General features: G+C 42.9%; 1 protein-coding gene across 1 annotated transcript; it reads right to left on the reverse strand.

Moving 5' to 3' along the window:
* Positions 1-894: 894 nt before the first annotated feature.
* SLC35F2 (solute carrier family 35 member F2) lies at positions 895-22,371 on the reverse strand. Its single transcript, XM_037378276.1, has 8 exons — positions 22,147-22,371; positions 15,657-15,832; positions 14,986-15,113; positions 9,537-9,696; positions 7,730-7,886; positions 6,901-6,953; positions 6,077-6,231; positions 895-2,236 (listed from the first exon to the last, which is right to left on the reverse strand). Exons 1-8 carry the CDS (start codon positions 22,281-22,283, stop codon positions 2,018-2,020), a joined length of 1,185 nt encoding a protein of 394 aa, XP_037234173.1. The 5' UTR covers positions 22,284-22,371; the 3' UTR covers positions 895-2,017.
* Positions 22,372-25,336: the final 2,965 nt, after the last annotated feature.

The raw sequence follows: 25,336 nt of genomic DNA on the forward strand, positions 1-25,336 counted from the left end.
CCAGCACTACAGGACACCAGCCAAGCACCACCCTCTGGTGGAGGTGCTACATTAGCAAGCTGGTGGGCCAAGTGTCCTCTTCTATTCCTCGCTTTGGCACAAAGGAAAAACCTTCACCTGCTTTTCTCTTGATGGGAACTGTTAGAAGGGATGCTATGAACTTAGGAGCTAACTTTACCTTTTCCATTTGCCAAGGTAATGCTTTCACCTGCTGATGCCAGCCTTTGATTGACCACACTTTCCATCATGCTTCTAACTCCAGCTGCTGCCTCATGCTTTCTCTTTGTTGCACAGCAATTCACAGTAGCCATCTGTGCAAAGTGCCCTGCGATTTTTCCTGAGGCGCATAAACTGAGACCGATTTTCATGAAGCACTGCATATGTGGTGTGCAGGCACACCAAAGCACTTTCCCAACACACAGCTGTTTTAGCAACCACCACAGAGATGCTGAAATGCCACACAGTGACCACAGAAAGAACATACTGCAGGTTGGGCCACAAGCTTCATCTGGGATTCATCTCATCCAGTTTTAGCTGTGTAAAGGTTAAGCATTTAAAGTAATCCAGTGGCCCTGTGTGGTCATCAAGGAAGCATTAAGTGTCTCAACCATAGGCTGCAGTGCTATTTCAGAGGTCCCAGGGCATCTCATCTGGCCTCCACAATCTGCTCCACACCACAGGTTTCCTCTAGAACGTGGGTCCTATCCGCCAGCCCCTAGAGATGCCAGACTCTGCAGGATGTCTCCGTTGACATCAAAGCAACATGATTCACGTCATATTTACTATTTACAGCAAAGTTCAACCATTTGATCAGTAAAATTAATATCATTTTGGGCAATAAAGAAATTGTAGCTTAAAAAAAAACCAAACCAAGAGCCTTCAGCTGCTGAAAACTTTATTTTTTATTACTTCATACACCTGAGCTAAGAAGGCTTGTACAAAAAACCAAATAAGATCCCAGTATGGTTTTACTACTGTTAAAACTGCAGCCTCATATTTTTTAATCATTTACTGTAAATATGAAGAGGGGGAGGACAACTGCCAATGAATCTACTGAAAGCACTTAAGTGTTTTGGAGATTATGTCACTACTGTTGCAATGAGGAATGGCTAAGATGCTTCAATTATTTTAAGAAATGTCAATTTTATTCAAGTCTTTCTGCAGAAATGTGTCCTGTTTCTGGGAGAAATTCACTGAGATGTGAACTACAGTTCAAACCCTTTTGCTGTCTCATCCAGGAAAAAAATATTCACTTCCTACCGAACAGAGCAAGGGCCTGACTTTGTCTCCTCCACCTAGTGGGAATGCACCAAACAACAGGCCACTGCAGAGAAAAAGAAGGCATTATAAAAAGTTATATTTTAAAAACGTATTTAAACTTCCCTTACTAGCAAAACTCAAAATAAAATACTTGTAGCAGCCCCAGCTGCAACAGAGTGCAGAATATGAAGAGACAAACATACGGGTGGAATGTAAGAAGCAAACCTTCCAGTGGAGGAATGAAGTCCACCAGCACGTGGAAGGTGTCTGTATGCAATATGGCTTGCAGAACTAGATCCTGTGAGAAACTGAGTGGCTTTTGCAAGATGCTGTTTGAAGGTATTCTGCACAGAGGTGTGGGAACCACGAAGCCTTCAGCATCTTACAGATTCAGGTCCCTAATGCAATATAAAACATATTTGCTCCACTTAGTGACCTGGGAGCTTGCTTTGACTTATCTTTTCCCCCACACATTTGCTGTTAAGTTAATTAAGCATTTAAAAATAACAGTCTCTCACTTTCCAGAGACTTCACATAAATATTACTCTGTCTTCTACAGGCCAGATTTTCTGCAAGGGTAAATCAATACAGTTTCACTGATTGAGGATCTGGCCTTAAAAGTCTATCCAGTGCATTAAAACCAGCGCAGCATGACATATGCCTTGGCAGTAGAACAATTCTCCAGATTAATTAATATTTGAGGGAAATTTGGCAGTTTAAAAAAAAAAAAGCTCTATTTTGAAATGCTGCCATTTCTTTAATCAGCGTTGACCACCACAGTTTCTCCTCTTGTGAACTGTACAGTCACAGCCAGAGTTTCATTATCGTTCTCCTCAAGCTTTAGTGCAGCGTTGTCCAAGCCGGTGCTGCTGGGCTGTGGCAAGGCAGTGGGTTCTGCTGTCCGAGTTGGAGTAGAGCAATACAAGATGAAGCCCACCATGATGATAACAAAGGACAGGATATAAAGACCTGAAAACTGGCAGAGGAAAGAATAAACTTATTAAGTCTTGTCTGATGTAAAAACATGTCAATGCTGCCCTGTTTTAAGAATGTGAAAGCTATCCTTCCTTTTAAAAATTATTTTAATGAGGATTATCAGTGTGATCTGTATTCAAGTCTGAAAATCAAAATTCAACAGCTCCACTCACTGATAGACTCAAGCTGTTGACTGGTTTTCTTCGCAGCTCATCCTCAACGCTGTTGGACAGGGAGTTTCCTTAGGTCTACATAGAAGAATCTTAACAGAGAGCAAATGGCCATAAACATGGTGATACTGAAGGACAGTTATTTACACACATGAATGTTGAAACACTGCACCCCTAAGAATTTTGCTTCAGCACAGCCAAATATGACAGGTCCTAACAAGAGATGACTCTCTCCATTCTACTGCAGGTCACCAGAGCAGATGGTTCTTCGCACAGCTCTTAGCCATCTGCAGGGCTAGATAAACATTACTGGACCAAAACTGGTTTGCTCTCTACACCCAAAAGTCCTTGAAGAGAGGAGACTGGGGCTCCTTTTACAGGACTGGCATTTGTGCTCTGTTAAGAGTGGTGTGAGGCAAGAGTATGAACTGCTTAGGCACATCAGACATTTCATTGACTATCATTCACTTCCCTGTTAAAAGTCCAACAATTGCCAAGATTCATCCACCTTGACAGAAAAATAAATGCTTACCTCATAACACCAAATTCAATAATACAAAGTGTTCAAGTTATCCACAGCCAGGAACACTTTTTCATCAGATTTGTTAAAATCCTCTGTATTGCCTTTGCCAAACCACACTGATTAAACAGTAGGATGAAGGACTTAGTGCATCCTACATCACAATGTCAATATTCTCCAGCCTCCTTCTTTAGCTTCCTTAGATGTGCTTGAAAAGCATGTTCTAGTTTATCAAGCAGCAGAGCTGGATGAAATGAATGGTAGGACCTGGAGGGTGGACTCTGATCCAAAAGAGACTGAGGCATCTACAATTAAGGCATTGCAATTCCTAGCTGGCAGTCACTTGGCTTAGAAACCCTTGCACACCATCACGCAAAAGGAAAAGCAGACTGAAACACAGTGGCCTTGTATAAGTGCCCCCTCTCCTCACCTTGCTGGCTGTTTGCCTGGAGGAGCCTGGACTCGTGTTCACTCTGCACAGGAGGAAGCACCAGGATCTGAAGATGTCCTGATGGAGGCAGCAGCAGCGTCTGTGGTCCCTGACTGACCCATTCCCATCAAATGGGCAGAGCTTGGGTCTGGATCAAGGCACCTGCATGACTTCTCCAGAATGCAACCTAAGGCCAGGAGTGAACATGTGCTTGTATGCAAGGACATGTGGCTCAGGCGAGACTGGACAGTCGCAGTAACTACCAGACTCCCTCTTGCAGTACGTACAAGACAGCAGGTGTCTCTGATCCTCTAAGAACCAATTCCTCCAAGAGCAGATGCACAGTCACCAAGCCAGGATGCCAAAGCTGTTGCAGCGTAGCAGTCATCCAAGGCCTTCCTATGTGTCTGCAGCTATGGACGCAGGTGAACCTTAACCATGCTGCTCCAACAGGCCTATGCTCTTTTTATTTTTGGTTTTGGGGAAGGCTCAGCATCCTTCCCCTGGGTTTCTTTCCTTTTTTTTTTTTTTATTTCAAATACTGCAGCAACTTCAATGCTTCAAACACCAATTTCAGTTGTACCTGTGCAGCTTATATCCCCATACTATCAAGCCTGAAGACTGCTTTAAACGTTACTGGAGGACTGTAACTCCATCTAGTGTCTGTATCTGCAGTATACCGATTTCCACTGGAGCTTATATAACAAAGCATTTGAAGACCTTTTTTAACATCTCTTGAGGGATTACAGGGATCTATACAATGAGCTCATTAGGAACAAGCACAGCAAGATTCATTATGGAGTAAAAGCAAAAAGAGCTCATCAAAACAGGCACGCAAAATTCACATTTCACCTTAGACGTGGTTGGGGCTGAAAAGTTGAGTGCATAAGCAAAACACTGGGCACAAGTCAAAACCTCATAAATTCCTGGGCCTGGTCTGTGCTGTAGCTGCTGCACCTTTGTGCTGCTTCCGTGTCAGAGCAGGCTCAGACCGCAGCAACGCTGAGCTCTCCATGGCTTGTTCCATTCTACAGCCTAGCCAAGCCAAGCCCTCAGTGGCTTGCTGTGAAATATCATCTGGTAATGGGGAATACAGAGCTATTCCTTTCATTTTTGTTTGTAGATTCCTGAGTCCAGGGTGCTTTTCAATCCAGGAAATGTCCTGCCTGGTTTCTTTGCCCCATAGGTAAAGAAACTATACAGCTAACTTGGCAATAAGATTTTCTGCTGCTAAGTGTTACGTTAAAAGCGGCGTCAAAATCAGGCTCCCTCAATTCTTGGTTCCTAAGCTAGCTCAGATCCTCAGATTACTGAAGATGCAGCAGCATCATTACTCCCCTTTTTACCACTTCATTGTTTCTAACCACAGATGCAAGTTCCTATTTTAATAAGTACTTGAAATTCACCCCTAATACAACCCCAAAGTCTTCTCCAATTCATTTTTCCTTTTTGCTAAAGAATACCCTGCAGCTAGCAATTATGAGATGATCTGCTCTGAGAAAAACCTCACCCCAAAATAAATTAAAAATCCTGAAGGATAGAAGTTTATTATATTCCTTCCAAAGTTCTTGCTTACCTCTTCACTATGATGAATATGAATTCATAATCATTTCTTGAGTTAAGCTACCTGGATGCCAAAATGCATGTTTGGAAGTGACTTAGAAAGTATTTTTTAAATTTTTAGTATGATTCACTTCCTACATTCATTTTTAATGGATGCTTTGTAGCTTGGAGCGAATTTTGGAACTCAAAACAGTGAGGAAAGCTGAGCTAAGAGGCTCTTGAAAAGGAAAATCTAGCTGCTGGCAGACCCTACCATTACCAGACCTCTGTGCTGTAAAATAAATTGGCCTTCACTTTTAGAAACAAATCTGACCTAAAAGCTACTGGCTGTCCATAATGCTGAAGAGAAAGCAACCACATGGAATAATACAAATTAATTTCTTAAGTGAAATTCACAAGCTTCCCACTAAGCCCTTCCAGTCACCAAGCAACCGACTCAATTACTCCAACTGCTGTAACGAGTTAGGTTCCCACAAATGATTCTGGATCAAAAGTGTAAGGTGGCATGAAATCTTTTTAGCACTATCATTTAGCTTGAACAGGCACTACCAAAAATATTTTAGAGCACAATAAAAGTAACTGCCTTTCGGACAGCATACAAAATAATATATCTATCTGCATTTTTTTCAGTTCCTTTACTCTCTTAGTCGTAGCGCCGAGAAAGCTTGATTCTTATCCCAAGATATTCTTAATGAACAGATAAAACTTCTAAAAGAAAATACGAATTTCCGGAAATCAAGCCAAACTGTCCCCTTCTCAGCCACCAAATGCCTTTCAGGACAGGGAAATTCAAACCTGCACTTTGGACTCTTGGAGAGATGAACCAAATCCAACACTGTTCCACACAGGGCTTACAGCAAGGACTCTTACCATTTGAACACCTCAGGAAATTATTTGCTGTCTCCTAAAATTAACTCTTAACGTATTCCATCAAGTGTGAAATTGTTTGAAAGACACTATCTGCTTAATGTGGCAATGCCATGTAATTAACTAAGTATGATTCCTCTTGATTGGCATCTGCCAACAACAAACAATACAAGGTGAAGAAATGTACAAGTGCAAATAATTGCTCAGGGGCTTTTAAGAACATTATGCTTTATTTCTAATTTTAGAGTAAAAACGTAACTGAAATTGTAGTGAAAGAATGAAAGTACTTACCTTATAGAAAAAGAGGAAAAGTCCAAAAAACAAACTGTAGAGATCCGCAGTCAGAATACCCAGGTTGACCGAGGTTGCGCTGGTAACTTTAATCACTACTGGCATGAAGCTATACAGCCCAAACATACACAGGGCAAACACTGTGAACAGCAATGCTGTAAAACAAGATGACAATTTACTCTTAAGGCACAGAACATTGATTTTGAAGAACACTGATATTCTTCAGATGCCTTAAAACTACGTATTTTATTTTTTAGGAGAAAGTCTCCTAAAAGATACGGAAACATAAATTCAAGAAAAACATGGAAGAAATACTTCTTTCCCAAGACTCCCCTGTACTGCAAAAATTACTGTATCTATACAAGAAAGTTCTCGTTCTTTCCTAGTTAGTGTAACAGCTGACTGAAGAAAGTTAGAGCCACATTTCTTAACAACGTACAGTTCTGTTGAGGTCAAAATGTGTCACAAAATCCATTTTTCCAGTATTTCATTTAGGAAGGACAACAGAAAAATGTTCTTGTGAAGTTCCGACACCAAACATGTCTGTAATTAAACAGGTTAATTTTTACTTATTTCAATTTATTTTGAAAAATTATTTCATATTATACACAAAATGCAAAGCCTGAGCTCAAAAGTTTTAATGTTCAATCCTGCGAACCCTGTCTCTTTGCTGAGCTGCAAAGTTTGCAGAAAATAAATTTGTGACAATACGAGTATGGCTTAATATCCAGAGAAAGAAAATTAAAATCCCAGCATTCAAAGTCTGAATGATTATAATTTTCCAGTATTCTGTAAAAATGCACATCATTTTGTCATACACATACCAATTTTCCAGTTCCATTGAATTCTCATTATCTCCCTATGTTCCACAATGGCTCTAGAGTTAGAGAAAAGATATAATACAGTAAAAAAGAAAAAAGAATCATATTCAAGTAGAGAATTTAATTACCAAAATATATAAGAAATATTTTGATTTATAATCCCTTATTTTTTTGTTTGAAGATTTATTGAATGACCCAAACTCCCAACATCTAACAAGCATGAACACAGACTTGAAAATTAAAAGGCCTGAAAGTCAAAAGCACTTTTATTTAATCTTCCCAGGCTTTTTCATCCTTCAGAGATTCAGTTTTATTTCATATACTATTTGAGAGGAAATAATTAACTATAACGATGAGAAACAAGGAACATAAAATTCAGACACACTTAAGTGCATGTGGTCTGTTACCCTAATGTGGTTGATACATGGCTTCATTTTAAACTGAAGTTTAATATGGAAGACCTCCTGCTATGATTATCTACTAAATTTTTCCACAGATAAAATCCATTAAGAAATACATTCCTGCGAACAGTCCTCAGCATACTGAGCATCCTCATGAAGATCAACAAAATCAAAAATACAGCCAAGTATCATATGTGTTCAATTGCAGGATTTCAGCTTTAGGATTGCTGTCGTAAGAGTAGTGCATACAAAAAGGATATAAAATGGATGCTGACAAGCAAACAAAAATGAAATTCAAGTGGAAGGACTCCCATATAGGCCAAATGCAGAAGAATTAATTATGAAGAATTAATTTAATAACATAATTTCACAGAAGACAATCATCTGTAGAATATTCTTAATTAGTTTTAAAATAAATATTAGATCCTTACAGCTGTAGACCGCTGATAATAGTCCCAAACAAGCCCACCATTCCTAGAAACTCCACTCTGCTCAGATTTTTCACAATGTATTCCTCACTCACATTAGAAATGGCATACAAAGAAGCACCAAGAAGCACTAAGACATCTCCAATCACCACGTCACTACCTGTACAGAAATATTAATCCACAATAAGGGTAATGCTGCAAACACTTTTTAACTTTCCTTAAAAAGACAAGCAAATTTATCTCTAACATCTCTTCCTAGTGCCTCCCAGGGTAAGGGGAAAGGAAACATCTCCTGTGTGTGCAGACCAATGCCTTGGTGTTCGAGCACAGTCTCTGCTACTTGCTCACCCTGCAGTCTGGAATGAACTAAACCTGGTATTTAAACCTTATCCTGACCAAGCCACTGCTGTATAGTCTGGTCCAATCCTTAGGCACTGTAGGGAGTTGAGAAAATCCCTGGTTACAGATGCTCTCTGCCCTTCTGAATATTGACCCCATTTTTGCAGTAAGGCCTGATTCAAGTCTTGCTAAAATCAGTCTATCGATTTCAGCGGGACTTGAACTCAGCTTCAGGTTAATCACAGGGGTCTTAAGTGGGCTGCAGATGGGTGGTATCATGTGTTCTGCTGCAATTTATTTATACTGTGCAAATGGGACTGCCTATGATACAATCACTTGTCAAGTAAATGCCATTATGCATCAGCTAAATAGCAAAAGGATCGCTGTTGTTTAAATCCTTGAATTGATTTAAGATTTCCTTCCCTGAGCCAGCTGGCAATCACTAAGAAAATACGTCTGAAATATGAAGGTAAGCAATAGTAAGGATATTCAGGTCAGCAAATAAAGCACAACTGTCTTACAGCCTCAGGGAAATAAGACTTCTGCTTCACGACTGAGATACTTGTACCACATAGCATTAAAGCTAAACCTCAGATTGTCTTGGTGTCTTGCCTATAGTAAGGCCCCAAAATCACACCAACCAGGCTTAGCTCTATGCTGCCTGCTGAAGGCAATGCCCAGAAGTTTACCTTGCCTCATACTCTCTGACTGAAAATTCAAAATTCTTATTCAGAATAAAATCGCTGTGATATGGGTTGATTCAGGCACCTGCCATAGAGAAGACAAGACCTGCCGTTATCTACACCTGGCTGGATCCTGGTCCCCAGAGCCCAGCCTCCCTCCTGGAGATCCCAGGAATCCCGGCATCCTACCCACATCTCCTCCTGCTCTCCCATAGTAAGCCCCTGCTTTCCAGGCTGTGACCTGTGGGCCTTGGGGATACAAGAACCATTTCTGTTGGGTCTGCCAAAGATAACTCGGAGAAGTCGGCTGCTGCTGAGTAACCTTTTATTTGCTATTTGTGCTCATAAACTGCAAATCAGAGAAGTCTGGCTGCCAGCAGGCTTATACCATGTAAGCAATGCAGGGTTTGCAAGGAGAAGCAGCATCTTTTATTAGACCATCTCAGATTATTAGTAAAAGTGAACAAGCTTTCAAGAATGAGGCCCTTCATCAGGTCTGATGAACAGCAGCAAAATTTAAGCTTAACACAACTGTTTCTCTTTTAAGGTAGAAAAAAAATAATCCAGACCTACAGGCAAAGAAATTCCACAGCTCCCTATAAAACCAGTGTCTCCGCAGCCACCATCTTCTCAAAGGAGAAGAAATACAAATAGCAGTGTGCCTTCTCCTCTTTTAAAATAAAACTATATCCACCCCCCCTGCATTTGCTCTTCTTTCTCCTTTACAAATTAGCCCACCATGGGAGCCATCTCTCTGCTCTTCCCCCCCACAATAAAGGATTCCTTACCTTCGCTGTCCTGCCGCCCTGCCAAAATGTCTGCACCCACCATCGTTCCTACACCCAGCAAACAGACGGCAACAGCAAGAAAATGAATCAGCCTGTATCTTGCACGGAGAATGAACCATGACAAAGCCATCAGCACAGGAATCCCAAAACAGTCCAGCAGCTGTGTGTACAGAGAAATGGTTTGAATTAGAAACCCACTCCAAATCTCAGCTGCACTGCCCTGAAAGCAAATGTACAGGCTCTTACTTTCCGTTTCTATCAGATGTTAACGAAAGTCACAAAGCAACCCCAGTGGATTCGTTTGAAAGAGTGGTCACACTCACATTTTACCATTAAAAGCATTTTGCAGGTGAAGGAGGAGCTGGGGTGGGGGTCCGCTCTCTCCTGGTAGGAAAGCACTGATCTAGAGACTCTTGTAATGATGGATCTAATCAATCTCACAGCTTCACAAATAAATGCTAGGATGTTGCTCTGAAACCACATTGCTCCACGTGACGCCAATACAAGGAGGTGGTTCATTTACATTTCCTTTTTCCCCCAGCAGGTTCTGTCTTTTCACTCCTCCTCAAATCTGTAATAAGAATTTAGGGCTCCATGCACACAAAGCAAAAATGTGGAACTATTGAAGGGTACAAGTAATGTGATTTTACACTGAAGTGACTAGGACAAGAATCTGACTCTGCAGTTTTGGTTTTGATTTCTCCCCCTCCCCCAACTGGATCCTAATAAAAAAAAGTAGTACATGTGCTGGAAGCCATGTGCAAAATTGGTAGCAGGAAGATAGGAAGGGAAGAACAGCTTTCCTAAAGTCACCTTCCAATGTTCCAGCTTCCCACAAAAGCATGTACAAGCCACCAACACATTTTCATTACTCTGTAGAACTGACTCTCAATTAGTCAGAAGCAGGTAACCCACTCTAACTCATCCATGCCACAGCAGCAGAGAAGCACAGGTGGAGTTCCAAAGCACTTCAGATGTGTTTGCAGACACTCCCCCAGGCAGACTGAACAGCTATGGTTCAGGGATGTCTGCACTCCATGATAAGCACTGACACTGACTTTTCTTTCCCTTCTTTATCATCTCCTCCCTTTATGTTCCTAAAATCCTACGTATCTTTGCCTTGCTGTTAAGATCCACCCATCTGCTACCCATTCTCCTTTACCACAGCAAGTATCCAGACTTAGCTGTGTACTTAATACAGAAAAACATGCTGCAGCATAAGATGGGCATAGTGTTCTAGAAGAATGAAATAATACCAAGAACATAGAGCTAATCATAACTGGTTTAATATTTAGTTCAACAAAATTATTTTTTCTGAAATTGTCTGGAGGAAAAAAAAAAAGGTGCATTTTCTTGACCTGCCTCAGTAGAATGCCATGAAACTTTATAAGGGAACACATAGTCAGCCTTCCAAAGACTACTCACAAAGTACTCTCAAATGTCATTCCTTAAAACTTGGCCTCTTGAAGGCCCTACAAAGTACTTGGTCCAGGTCAACAGGACTGGGGCATAATCATTACAATCAAGAGCCCTTAGTCCTCAATGCTCATTGCCAGCCTCTGCCTAAGTGCACCACTGCAGGCTTCTTCTGTGCCGACTTCCATTAGTTCAGCCGTCATCCCCAAGGGTTTTAACCAAAGTCGTAAGACTTTCATGCTACGTCCGGTTTTACTTGTTCATAACTACATAAGACTTCAGTCTTACAAGCATGGCATTAAGGGGAGTGTTACTACAGATTAAATCCTAACAGTGCCTTTACTTGTCTTTGCTCCTTGGATTGCGTCCAGCTTGTCCAGTTTGTAAAGTCTGTTTGTAAAGTGCAGAAGCACTTGTCTAGGCTGTATTATGAGACATTACAACCACACAAGTCCTAGTATGTGATACCACATATTTCAATACAACTTTGCTTTACTGAAAAATACCATGCTCTGAGTTTCTATCTAGTCACAGGCCATTTCCTCTACCTTACCTTTAGTCTAGGCTCAAGAAAAACCTAACGCTTCCTCAAAATCTAACTGTTTTGACTAGTATCAAGTAACAGGAAATATTACAAACATTAGAAAGCGAACTTTTTACCCCCTTGGTAGTCGACATCACTTCTACTAGTAAGCAAGCTTTCACTTCCCTGTTAATTAAGGTTTTACCATACAGCCTTCCAACCTCTAAGCAGCTTTGCAACCCAAAGAGTGGAAGAAAACCCTTTTAAAAAATTTTCTTAATTAGCATGTAAGGGAGTAGTACATAATGAGCCAGAAGCTCTTTCAGTAACACCAGATGGGGAATTGCTGCATCCACGCCAATAACATACTGTAGAGCTACAGCATCCTGGTTAGAGGGATGGTTAGAGTAGGTTCATCACCAGCCGATGAAGAACACACCCTGGTAATCTGTTCCAGGGGACAATTACCCTCAATTACAGACAGAAGAAATCTGATTTCCAACTACTGGTATCTTGCCTTCCCTCCATCTACTATGTTACAGAACTCTTCTGTACAGGATCACGTTCAAAGAGGTGCAAAGCAGATGTAACATCACAATAAATTGTGTCAATTAAACCATTTACAGGAGTAGTATGTATTTATTCAGGTTTTATGACATAAACAGCAGTATTGCAGTACTGATAGCTATTGCCAGTTAGAGCCTCAGCAAACTCATCTTATTTATTCTAGCCTGAATTTTCACAGGGGAAAAAACAACCTGGTGATTTGATTTAAAAATGTTTTCACTCAAGCCAGGCTTTGGCCACAATTTACAGGAGGTTTTAAAGGTAGGGCAAGTAAATTATTAAATGATGTTTTAATACAAGGTTAATAAATTATCATAGACTGTTGGAGGTCATTGGTTTGCTTATAATTGCCAGCTCCAGACAGCTTTGTGAGCAAGAAAGCTTCACAGCTCATCCTGTTCATTTCCCCACAAGGCTCCCTTAGGGCAGCCTCCAGCTGAGCCCCAGGGGCTCATCCTGTGTTTTCTCCTGTTGAGGTTAACACTCTTCCATCAGCTGATATTCTGTCAATAGATGCCTATAAAATACTCCACTCAAATTACCTACAGAGCAAATACTAATTGTGCCCAATAACATGTTAACAACATGAAACCACAGCTAGGCTGCTTGGATTTTGCTATGAAATGTGGTCAAACAGCAGCACAGTCAAGTCCTGCCACAAGTCAGAAGGACACCAGCAGCAAGGAGTCTCACTGGCATTGCCTCAGCTGCAGCCAAACAGGAAGAGTTCAGTTGTGGACCAACGTATTTTTTTTTACTTACAAAGAAATGAGAGCTGCCATCCCAACATCCCCAATATCTCCTTAAAAAATCTCCCAACCCCATCCATTCAGTGCTGGTATTTTATAACTAAAGGAAAATTAGCTCTGCTTTTGTGTACATGTGTGAGAAAATACATGGAAGTTCCTTGCTGAGCTCAGAGAGCTTTGAAGATCAGTTTCATAGGATGGAGCTGAAGCTCCAGTAAGCCAGCATTTTAACAGTGATTACCCTGTATTCAGGAAGGTGCCACACACCCCTGCACTGCTTCCATGCTCCCTGGGCACCCACTCACAGCCAGTACTGCAGACAGGCCATCAGGCTGGGTGCTCTGAACAACGGTTTCTGATGTAGCTGCAGAAATGCTTGCTACTGACAGACAGCAAATGCCTTGTACTAGAGCAAATCACAGGCTCTTTTTTGTCCTGTATCTCATTACTGACAACAGTGAGAAACTAGTGCCTTCAGAGAATGTGCAAGAAACAGTGCAACAGGCAGTTCCAACAAATCCGCAGTTACTGAACTGACACAAAGCAGCATCAGTCTGAAAGTTACCACATGGGAAAAAGGGTCAAGCAAATGCCTGAGCTTGGCAACTGGACAGGACAACCTGCTCTATCTATTCCTTCTTAAAAGTCTCTATGAAAGCAATCATGGGAATAGCTTTACCACTTCTGAGAACTTGGATCAAAGTCCTGGCTTTTTCAGCTGTAAAGTACATTATCAAACAGTGTCAATTATGAGCTTAACTTGATCTTGAGACTGAAACATGTCACTTAAAGCTTTAACTTCTTAGGCATTATTTGTATGGAAATTAGAGGCTTAATGATTCATAATACAAGTATGAAGTGGAAATGTGGTATTCCAACAGGCACACGTTACTGGTCTTTAGTAACAACGAAAAGTTACTGCAGCCTGCTAAAGGGAGCCCCAACCACAGGAGTTTATTGCTTTACAGTAATTCTTTTAAATATTAACCCTTGTTAGTCTGACTCTGTAAAACACTGACATCTAAACACTCCTTTCCAACTAACAGCCAATTCTGTATGGTACTTTTTTTTGTTGGTTTTTTTTTTTTCAGTGAGTCCATGACCCCAGCCACAGATACACCACTGGTAAGAGCTGGCACAGGCTGGCAACAGCCCCAGACACTTCCTCCGCCTCCTCCTTCTCGCTTCTGCACCGGCCTCTCCCTTGTTCTAGCAGCAGCTGTGGAGCCACACAGTGAGCTCACTTGGGCCTGACACAGCTTGCCAATAGCCCAGCAAGCGGCACGGTTTACTCTGACTTTGCTCAAACTGTCCTGGGACAGTTTTCTCAAGGGATTTGGCTATGTAAGCTCAGAGGCATGCAGTTGGGAGGCAGGAGGAAGGCACTAACTCTTCCAGCAGCTTGTCTGCGTAGGGTGACAACGAAACCCCAGCTTTAGCCCTCCTGCCTGTAGAACTATTTCAGAACACAAGATTTTTCCTAGCGCAGCAACACAGCAACAAGCACCAGCACTGCAGAGGATGTCTACTGTCAATTCAGGAGCCTGACACACTGAGTTCCCTTCCATCTGTTCCAGAAAGGGGCCTGAACTGAACTGCCACATCCAAAAGCCATAGGGCTGGTCCCTCACTGCGTGGTCAGCAACACTAGTATGTCTTCACATGTGGGGTTAGATCTCAAAACATCTCCCTGCGTGGTCAGCAACACTAGTATGTCTTCACATGTGGGGTTAGATCTCAAAACATCTCCCTGCGTGGTCAGCAACACTAGTATGTCTTCACATGTGGGGTTAGATCTCAAAACATCTCCCACAGCTTCTAGGACTAGGCAAGAGATCTACCTTGCTCTTGTCAGCAACATCCTGCGCAGAGTGTTATCTGGTCATAAATTTTTATTTTGTGTCTGGAGAAAAACCTGAGTGGCTGTCAACAAACTCTTAGAAGTGCTTTCTATCAAAATAATTACACTTCAACTCAGGAACTGGCACTAAGCAATACCGGCCAATTTTCTCTGCTTCCTGGAAATGTTATTCATGATGCAGGATGCTCTTCCTTGTACTGCAGAGAAAAAATAGATACTGGAAATTTTTTTCAGGCTTAAATAGCTTTCATGTCTGTCCTACGAATCTAATTTCAGAAACTAGTCCAAAACTGTAATAAAAACAACAGTTCAAAAAGAGAGATGGGTCCTTACCTGCACACTTGTGAGGGTCGTGTATTGGTAGGCTTTTACAATCATGTAATTGGCTTCAACATCAGCCAGTCCCAAAAAAATATACTTCCACCACCTCTGTTTCAAAATTTGCCAAAGACTGTCACTGCCTGTTTAGAAGAAAGCAGCAATCAATATGCATTTCTTTCCAATCAAATGTTGCACAGGGATTTATGCTTTTAAAAGGCAAGATAATACTGAGATGTTCAATTTCAGTTGCCCCTCCTTAAGAAAGATACAATAACAGCAAAATGCAGCCCGAGAGTAGACAATGCAAATAATGAAAAGCACAGAAATTCTTCCACGAGGAAAAAAACCACAAACTAGAGTTGTTTAAAGAGTAAATAGGAGGAATATTAAATAGCCTTTGGTAAAGAAGCTTGCTACAACAAAGCCTATTTTCCCTCATACAACATAGGACTTGAAACCAAAGAGCCTGTAATTTTAAACAGATATGAATTCAAATAAAATTAAATGCTCATGTAACCTGTGAAATTAATTTTCATGTGTTATCACAAAGCAGAAATTTCAGCAGGAACTTTAAAAAAAAAACAGGACAACTATTGACTTCTTTAGTTTCAAAATATGAAAGGAAAATGTAGAAGAGGAAAAAAAATTATGAACCAGAATCTCCCATCCCATATTTCACATACCAGTCCTAAATGCCAGCATTGTTGTATAAACTAGAAGAAGCAAAGAATAGTTGATAAAACTTTGAAACATTGGAGTATTCACTTGGTATTGTTCTGCTAGGTACTGGCTTGTAACAGCAGTCCCACAGATAAACAAGGAGAGCATCTGGCCGAGAATTATCGTTTTCAAAATATGCCTGTGAATATAAAAGACAACACAGTAAGCTTAAACATTCAAGATTTTAAAAAAATTGATAGTTCTACAGGGAAAATGCCATTTTTTAGACTGACACTTTATTCTTTTTCTACTCCCTATCAATGTTGCTTGATTTACCGGTAAGCAGGAGTTTGTCTACCCAGAAGATACAGTCTAACCTCGTAACAGCCATATAAGAAGTCAGGCCAGTTCAAACCACCACTGATGGAGACTGTGATAATTTGCCAGGATCCTCAAGCAGCTTACTTGGGCAGGCTCAAACCCATGGCACGAACTATTCTCGTCAAGAGAGGCCACATGCCTGAATTAAATCCTTCGTCCTCCACAGAATCCCATTCTGACTCTGCTCAATAGAAATCTGCAATACGGAGATAAGGCACAAGTGCCTTCAGGCTCTTCCGAGACCTGAGCCTTTGAAAGTGAACTGAGACCCTAAGTTGAGCAGTGCTAACGAAAACAAAAACATTAAGCATGGAATCACAGAGCAGCCCAGGTCGGAAGGACCTCAAAGATCACCTGGGTCCAACCTTTCATGGGAAAGGAAGCCTCGGTGAGATTATCTAGCACCTTGTCCAGTCACATCTTGAAAACCTCCAGCGATGACAACTCGACCACACCTTTGAGGTTGTTCCAGTGACTGATTGTTCTCACCGTAAAAAAAATCATTTCTTAAAGTAAGAATTGTTATAATTAATACTTATTGTGGATTCTTTCTGCTATATTCAATCATGTCCTGCTGTAATTGAGGAAGGAGTTAAGAACACATTTTGGCCACAGATCATGTCAGCATTTACAACTCCTTTGGAGTCCAATCCACAGCCAGGGAGGGAAAAAAAAAACCACTCACGCTCTTGGAGTAGCTGTACTTCACCTAATACAGAGTGAACTATTCCAGATGCTCCTGGGCAAACAGGAGTACGCACAGATTGCTGTGTATCTTTTGGCTTGCTGTTATTTCCTGACAGTGGAGCTGTGCAGATTTGTACCACCCCAGCCTCTACTGCATACTCACAGTACATAGTGACAGGGGCTCAGTGCTGTGGTGTCTGTACAGCTCGGCAAAGTTCACATGGAATTTGTTTACTCTTCAGGCTTTAGTGCGAGACTAACTGTCTGCACAACTGATTTATTTGTTCCTACTCAAAGTAATCAAGCAAGGGAAGAAAGCAACCCATGAGGCTTCTGCACCTACCTTGTGCCCACATTGCTGCCCGATGATTTCTGGCAGGGCACCCACATGCCAGGCACACCACCCGACAGCAACACCGGCTGCTGTCCCCAAGGTGGGTGACTTTAATGTAATAAATACCAGCTCACCCAGCTACGCTGTGCAATCCAGCTGCCAGATACAAGGAGGGTGCGTTCAGGGGTGCTAAAGCCAACTACAATCGTAGTCATATGGGATGAGCGAGACACCTTTGCATGGATCCTAATTCAGCTGCATGAATCTCTTTTCAGTGCAGCCTGACACCAAAGCTCTTCTGACATTCAAAATGCTGCTAGGCACATTTTTCTCTCCCAAGTCTACTGTGATGAGACAGCAAATCTCTGCAAAGTCCAGCCATGCTGCACTTCCAAGAGATTCAAGCCTCACGTTTTGCTACAGCTTGCCTTGCCAATCCCAGCAACAATGCACATTCACGTTATTAAGCACTCACGTATCACATGACAATTTTGTAAGGTCCTATCCAGCCTTGTGTGAATAACGGGTGTGTGAAAAAATGAACATTCTCATTTCTAGCATTTTGAATGTTGAAGTAAGCAACAGAGACCATGTTTCAGCTAGAAATCTATCACAGCTACTTTATAGCAGAACATTAACCATAAACAGTGCTATAAAGTACATACATGTATTTTTTGAGACACATATATATATGTATTTGTACACAAAAAAAGACAATAAACCTTTAAAGCCACATCACTTCGATTGGATTTCTTTTTATTCTGGTCAAAGATTTGATTTTGCTATTTGGCAAACAAATCAGCAATCATGATGACACGTTCTGGCTAATAACTCTGGCTGATGCAGAAATGTCTTTTTATGTTCATCTAAAGAATTAATTTAATCAGGTGCCACCAAGAAGAACATAACATAGGTTAGCTAAAATTTCAGGGATGAGACTACCTCTTCTCTCAAGCAGGCATGGGGTTCCAGCTCGCCCATTGCCATCCCTGTGAACTCCGGCTGCTTTGCCAGGAGGTCAGGCAACAGAAGACTCACTGGAATTTCCAGGAAGAAATAACACGGCAAGTACCACATGGAAAATGTAGTTTCAGGCATTTAAAATAAATACATCCATACTTTTTATTATTTAAACAGAGTTTCTTGCTCCAAAGTAGCAGAAAATATTTCATCATACCCCTAAGACCAGGAAGCACAGAGCAAGCCTTTAGCAATTTACTGGACTAAACTCACCCTGTGCTTGGACTAGCTGGGAAACGGGTGCAGCAATGGGGCCAAAGCTGGGCAAAACTGCTGCAACTTTACTGGACTAAAGCTGTGAAGCCTGCGTAGGCCACAAAATAAATTGTGCTCTGCAATACACTAACAGGAGAGGTTAAAGCTGCCTTGGCTAGCAGAAGCTCTGCTCTCCTGGATGCAAATTCCCCTTCACCCTCCCCCTAGGCAGTGCGAGAGAGAGGCAGAAGCACAGGCAATACTACCCCGCAAGCATCTGGCTCGTTTAACACAGACTGCTGTGGGACAAGGTTTTAAACCTTTTCCTCCAGGATATGATACGCAAGGGGTAGCTTTGCTTCTCCTGAACTACAGCACCCTCTCCATAGCAGAGGCCCGTACTCTACATGCACAGCGTTTGGCAAACTGATAGTGACCATGTTCCAGTAAGGTGGCAAAAGTGTTTTGGAGAGTCTGCTGCCATTCAAATTTGCTAACGATTGATCAGCTTCAACCATTATTCATTAAAAACCAGGAAAGACCTGGTTGCCCTCTTGCAGTGGAATAACTCCACCAAGCTGATCCTCAGCTTTTCTAATAACTACACTTTTCCAGTTTTAAAGTACCTCAGGAATTATCTCCTTGTGGTTTTCCATATGGGAAGAGATGCAGGTCCAGAATCTACCAGACTGTTTGCTTAGGGGTTACTGCACCAGTAATCACTGCTATTTAGTTAATGTATGTCTCAGCAGTCCTACAGAATTTATTTCTACAGTACTGAAGGGCATCTGACAAGGCAAGCAGGCTTCATCCTGCCTCAATCCCTTCTTTATTTTCCCTCTTATTTTAATTGAGGGATTTTTTTTCTTCCCTGAACAGATTCAAAACGTTAAGATCACAGGAACCATATAAAGATATTACTCACCGACAGTGGAAGGCTGCCCTAAAAAAAATGAATCCCAACACACAACATTTCTGGCAGCCTTCTCATCTGCACGTAAAATTACAGCCTCTTGCCCTAACTCCCCCGTCCAACACCAGGTGCAAGTCTCAGCAGGCAGCCGCAATGGTTTCCCCTCACACCATTTGCCAAGGTATCAAAATAAATTTCTTCACATTGCATGTTCCCAGCACAATGCACTGGGCTCGATGCAGCAAGACAGTGGCTTAAACAGAGTAAGATGACCCTCATTAAACGTGGGCTCAGCAGCCTTATTATTTCAGTGCCCACTAAATTCCTACAGCAAATTTAAAAAAGCATTTGACCTGCTGTAAAAGCTGAGAGCAAACTTTAAATCCTACTGGTTTCATTTTGCATGACAATTTGTTATAGGAGAAACACTTCAAAGATATGAGTTTCCATTCATTCCAGTATTGGCGTGGGTATTGATTACTATGATTTTCTTATTAATAATTTATAATTTTAAAAATATATTAATTATTAAATTTTCCATGCCAGAACTTGATCCTCTCTGCTTTTTTTTTTAATGCATTGGTAAGGACTAAACCACTCTGGACTCTCAGATGACGCAAGGTAAGTGGTCTGAAATGGCCTTTTAGTTTTATAGTTTGGGGGCTTTTTGTTATTTTTTTTACTGCTTGGTACTTGGCTACTAAGTACTTCTCTCCCTTCAGCCACCATGCCTTAGCTACCTGCATCTATGGCTATGAGAAAGCTAGGAGTCATTCTAGGGATTTTTAGAACACGACAGTTTGACACACACTGGTCTAAAGCTAACACTGAACAACGTACGGCTCTTGACAAGATAAAGTCAGGCCGGCTTTCTCTGGCTCTGCGTGAAATGCAAAAAAATACCCCGAGATATGAAAATAAAATCAGAGTCTGTATCTGAGGAAGTAATAGAAAAAAATCTTGTAAGCCCACAGTTAACAATTTTATAGGCTGTTTAACAAATCCTATAATTTTAATGTGATTTGTTTCATGAAAATACAGCTTTTCAAAAATTAAATGTATTTACACCACCAGTTAAACACAGACAAAGCCTGGCAAGGCTCTTCATGTAGACAGTTTACTTGCACAGCTTTAACTACTGAACTCTTCCTGATTTGGGGTGTGGGGGGAGACCATTTCATTTGAATTATTTCACATTTTCTTGGGAGTAGTTAAAAGGAAAATGCAGGGACAGACTGAAGCCATATTCCAACATGATTAGCAGATAACTTAGGACAGGAAAAAGTATTTTTAAGAACTACATTTTCAGAAGTTAATATTTCATTGTTCTGCTTTGAAATGGAAGTCAATTTAATTTGTAAAAGGTAAGAAACAGATAAGACAGACTTGTTTAGTTTCAAGAATCAGAAAGCGTACTTTCTACTGGTTTCACTAAAAAAATAATCTGTTATTACATACAAGTATTAAACCTTCCTACGACTCAGAAAGGCCTCTAACAAAACTGAAGTGGCTGAGCTTCCAGCCACCTGGGAAAAACAAAGAAAAAAATATCAGCTCAGCATCTCAGACACCACCTCACAGAAGTCAGTGAGGGTTCTTCATTTCCTTACAAGTACCATCAATAGACTCCCTTAGTGTAGCCCTCTGGCAACATTTTGGCAAAACTGCCAGCACAGGTGAGGTTACTGAACCGTTCCACACGTTCCTAACTTGTCTTTTTGGGCATTCCTGACAGGCAGGAGGCCTGAAGAAGAGAAAAAATCTTATAACCAAAAGGCAGCCTTTGATCTGCCGAACCAGGCTCTGCTTGACCAGCACACAGCTCCATGCAGCCCAGTCGCCAGGCTCCAGCTTCTGAGCGGCAGGCCAGCCAGCATCTCATATTTGTCAGCCAAGGATATCTGATGCCATAGTTATTAAAGACCAAATCTAGAGCCCAAAAAAAGTCTTCTGAGCATGGATTTTTTTGGGGTTTTTTTCCTAGATGGAAACTGATGCTCTGAGTGAATGGCAGCTCTTGCAGGCTGGAAGCCAGAGGAGGTAGTTCTGCTCTCATGAAAGGCAGCACTTTCCAAGTACCAGCTTTGGGACACCATGCAACGCCTGCACATCTTGGCAGATTTTTTTTCCCTCGAGTTTTCCATGTGCTCACATTTTAAGTGATACACTTGAACAGGTCTCTCTCCTAAACTGATTCAAGGATGGAAGGAAAGGGGATATTGGTCTTTCTGGACTCCACACCTCCTCACCTCTACTATATTGTTCTGTTATCTTTTCTGCCCCTCACAACTTTTATCAACATCATTGCGAAGAACAAGAGTACAGAATAGATAAAAAGTTCAGAAAAACAGCGAATAGCTGAAAGCACAGAAAAAACAGGAAAACAGAAAAACAGTAAGCCGGAATTACTAAAAAAAGAAAAAACACACCCAAAGCTCAAGAGCATTTGCGAATATGCGAGATTACACTCACAGTTCAACAAAACCAGACACATGGCACCCTAACTCTACGCTCAGCTGAAGGGCCTGTCCCGGCGCTCGCAGCGCAGCGCTGGCAGGGGCCGCCCGGCTGTGTGCCGCAGCAGCCCGGCCGCCCAGCCCCGCTCCGGCAGCCCGCCCCAGCGGCCACGGCCCTCCCGGCTGCCGCCGCATCCCGGCCGGGGCACGGCCTCGGGAGCTCCCCGAAGCATCCGGGGCTCGCTCAGCCCCGCGGCCCGCTCCCTGCTGGCCCCCCGCGGCGGCGCTGGCCCCGGGCCGGGCGCCACACGGCTTCTCCCGCCGGCACAGATAAGCGACCGCATCCCTGGCCGCGATACCGGCCAACGCGCCCAGCGCGGACAGATCGCATCCCCCTTCCTTCCCTCCCCCCCTCCCTCCAGCGGGGAGCGACCCCGGCCGGGAGTGGGACCCCCGCCGCCAGGCCGGCGCTGCCCCGCTCCACCTGGAGGCTGGCGGGGCGCGGGGGGCCGCGGCCGGGGACTCACCAGGTGCAGAGCTTGGCCCCCAGCATCGCCAGCACCCGGCGCGGAGGAGCGGCGGCGGCCCCGGCAGACGTCTCGGCCCCGGGCGCAGCGGCCGCCGCAGCACCGGGCGGCGGCGCCCCACCAGCGGCCGCCTCCATGCGCGGCGCTGCCCCGGCCGAGAGCGACAGAGAGGCGCGGCGGCGGCGGCGGCGGGACGGAAGCACCACGCTCCCCAGCAGCCGCCGAGCCCGGTTTTGTGCCCGCCGAGGGGCCGCCCCCAGGAGGGGCAGGGCTGGTCCTGGGGCGGGGGGACGGAGCTCTCCTGCCTGCCGCGGGATGCTCCTCTCCCGTGGCGAGCCCCGGCCCCGCTGCGCACGCTGGGCGCAGGTGGGGGCACCGCAGAGCAGCAGCGGCGCAGGGCGGCTCCGGGAGCGCCAAGGCGAAGTTCACGTCCCTGCTGTCCGGCTCAGGCGGGCTGCGGGGCCTCCGGGCAGCTGCCCCGGCCCGGTGCCCTGGCTGCGGGTCACTGCCTTGGCCCCGGCCCCACCGCAGGCTTCGACCCCCAGGACCTGCGGAAGCCTGACTGCAGCTGGCCTCGTGTGCAGGCAGCTCGGGTCTCAGCTTCTAGTTACATGAAGCAAAGTTACTCTAAACCCTGAAATTTTAACTTCTCCCAGCCTTGTGCACAGCCTTGGGCACCTCTGCCTCTAATGCTTCAGCTCCCACCTTTTTGCTGATGACACCCATGCCTGAGAGTTCACCTCGTCCCATTTGTCTTAACCCACATCGCAGACAAACTCACCTGCAGAACCTGGTGGCATTTTGCATACCCTGGTGGGGTTTTTAATAGCTCACACTTTTAATGATGCTCTCTATATGTCACACGTGGTGGAATTAAATCCCAGAAGTGCCTCCAGGAAGGGTAATCTGCTTTTGTTGGTGCAAGTATGTCACTGTCCTGGCTATGCTGTCATCCTTTCTGCCACAAGACACTCCTGCTCTCTACCCTCACCTGTTCCCTGCAGAGCGCCACGGTTTAATCTTTCTCCCCGCAACACCACAATGCTTTTTTCAGACATGCTTTTCTCTGTCACAGTTCCCTCATTCAAGATGTGTTTATCTCCCTTGCAATTACCCAAATTCATCCTCATAGGATTTGATTTTGGAGTGTATAAGAGGCATTACTCTGCCATTTTCAGGTCACCTTCATAACTCCATGTGCCTGGTAGTCCCTTTTCAGCAGGAAGGTGAATTTTAGTATCCCACCTCCCAAGGGCCAAGCCCTATCCACTAAGGTGCTGGCTACGCGGTGGAGGATTGGTCCCCAAATCCCCTCTTTGACTGTGATTGTGTAGTACTAAAGCTGTAGGTCACTATGAGATAAAAGCTGTATAATTATATGTCTTAAGAGGGCATTCATAAATTTACTTTTATGTTTATAATATACATACCAATTTCTATATTATATTGATATTTCATTGGTTTTTTATTCGCTTGTGTAACAGAATAGTTTATGTTTTTTTTAGTTTTGAATTCCCAATCCAACAAAAATCCTGCTGTGACTCCCACAAGAAATCAGTCTGTCAAAATTAGTTTCAGTGTTGTGATAGTTATAAGTTAGGTCATGCTGGTCACAATTCTCCATAACCTAAAGTAACAGTAAGTATAATAGAAGCAGAACTATCAGACCCTGCATATTTCATCATATCTGAGCTCCACAGCTGTGGTACTATTATCTTCACCTTTAATTTTATTGATCCTATATCTGCAATCTGCTGCTGATTCTCCAGAGATAGGAGAATCACGTCTTCGGTGCTTTTTGCCTCCATTTAAGCTCAGATCTTGGAATTCCTTGCTACAGGTAGGCTGCAGCAGCCCCACCCCGGCAAGCTGCCACCAGGCTGGGGCTTTACACCGGAGCTGCTCAGCTGCAGAAGGATTGCAGTCCCAGAGGGGTATCTGTGTACTGCAAAAATACGACACAAAGTAATGAGTTTAAACAGGCAGGGATTTCTTTTTAATTTGATTTCTTTAATAAAAAAAAATAAAAAGTTTTTTAAAAAGTCAAACCAACAGCAACAACCATTTTTAAAAGTGTCCTTTGTCACACTTTGGGGACTAAGTTCATTTCAGAGTATGATAAACTTTGCTATCTCAGAAAATTTTTATGGCTTGTGGACAACATGGCCATGAATGCAGCAGAGCTATCCGAGACATCTAAACATGTCTTTGTGTTCAGCTACTCCTGCTCCAGGTTCCTGCTTTTACTACGATTCAGGGTTCACCTCAGGTGTGACCGTGGCTCTGTGTTTCTGGTTTTTTGTCAGCCCCTGAGTTTGCCTCATGCCGCACCGAAGCCATACAGCTGCCTGGAGTGTGTGCCGGCCAGGCAGCCCAGCTCCGGAGACACTCTCCATTCCGCCCAGAACTGGTCTTTATCGCCAGCACCAGTGGAAACTTGGGAGTGTGTGCAACTAAGGCTGTGCAGCGTCTTTCAGATACAGAAACTCTGTTCCTGGTAGTCTACAAAAGTAACTCGTTCCACGGTAACATGGTTTACTGTGTCTTTTTCAGGATGAGAGAAATGCCAGAGTGGCAGCAGTTGATTTGCATGCAGGTTGTATCTGGATGCTTAATAGGCCTCTAGACAGTAGGCACATATCTCTTTTTTGACTTCGAAAAAGTGTTGATAAAGAACTATTAGCAATACATTTGTAGGATTTTTGAAAAGAAATTATTTCTCTTCAAAATTTGTATCTAAAATATCAAATTATTTTGAAATGTGATTGAAAGGAACTAAGAATCTAAATATTTCTTATAGTTGGTTATGTTCAAGAATGGTTGAAGGATAACCCAAAAGTGACAGCACAGATATTTTTGCTACTTTTAAAAAAAAATTACTTTTGAGCTGAGAACAAATAAAAAAATTAGCACAGTCATAACAAATGGGGCACAGACATAGCTCTCATATCCTCATCTGCTTTCAACTCCTTTTAGTTAAACAGTTTTATTTCAGTATGTCCTATCAGGCTGTTCCTCCTGCTAAGAAAATCATAAGTCTGAGTAGGTGATAAAAGTAGGTAACAATGATAACAAGTAAAAACACAGAACATAACATTTAAGTTGACAGCATCTGCTTTAAGTTTCAAGGAATTTGAATTGCAATGCCATTGTACACCTAGACACCTTGCTGTATGTTTTAGAGCAAAAT

This window comes from Falco rusticolus, chromosome 2, assembly GCF_015220075.1.
Source record: "Falco rusticolus isolate bFalRus1 chromosome 2, bFalRus1.pri, whole genome shotgun sequence".
NCBI classification, from domain to species: domain Eukaryota; kingdom Metazoa; phylum Chordata; class Aves; order Falconiformes; family Falconidae; genus Falco; species Falco rusticolus.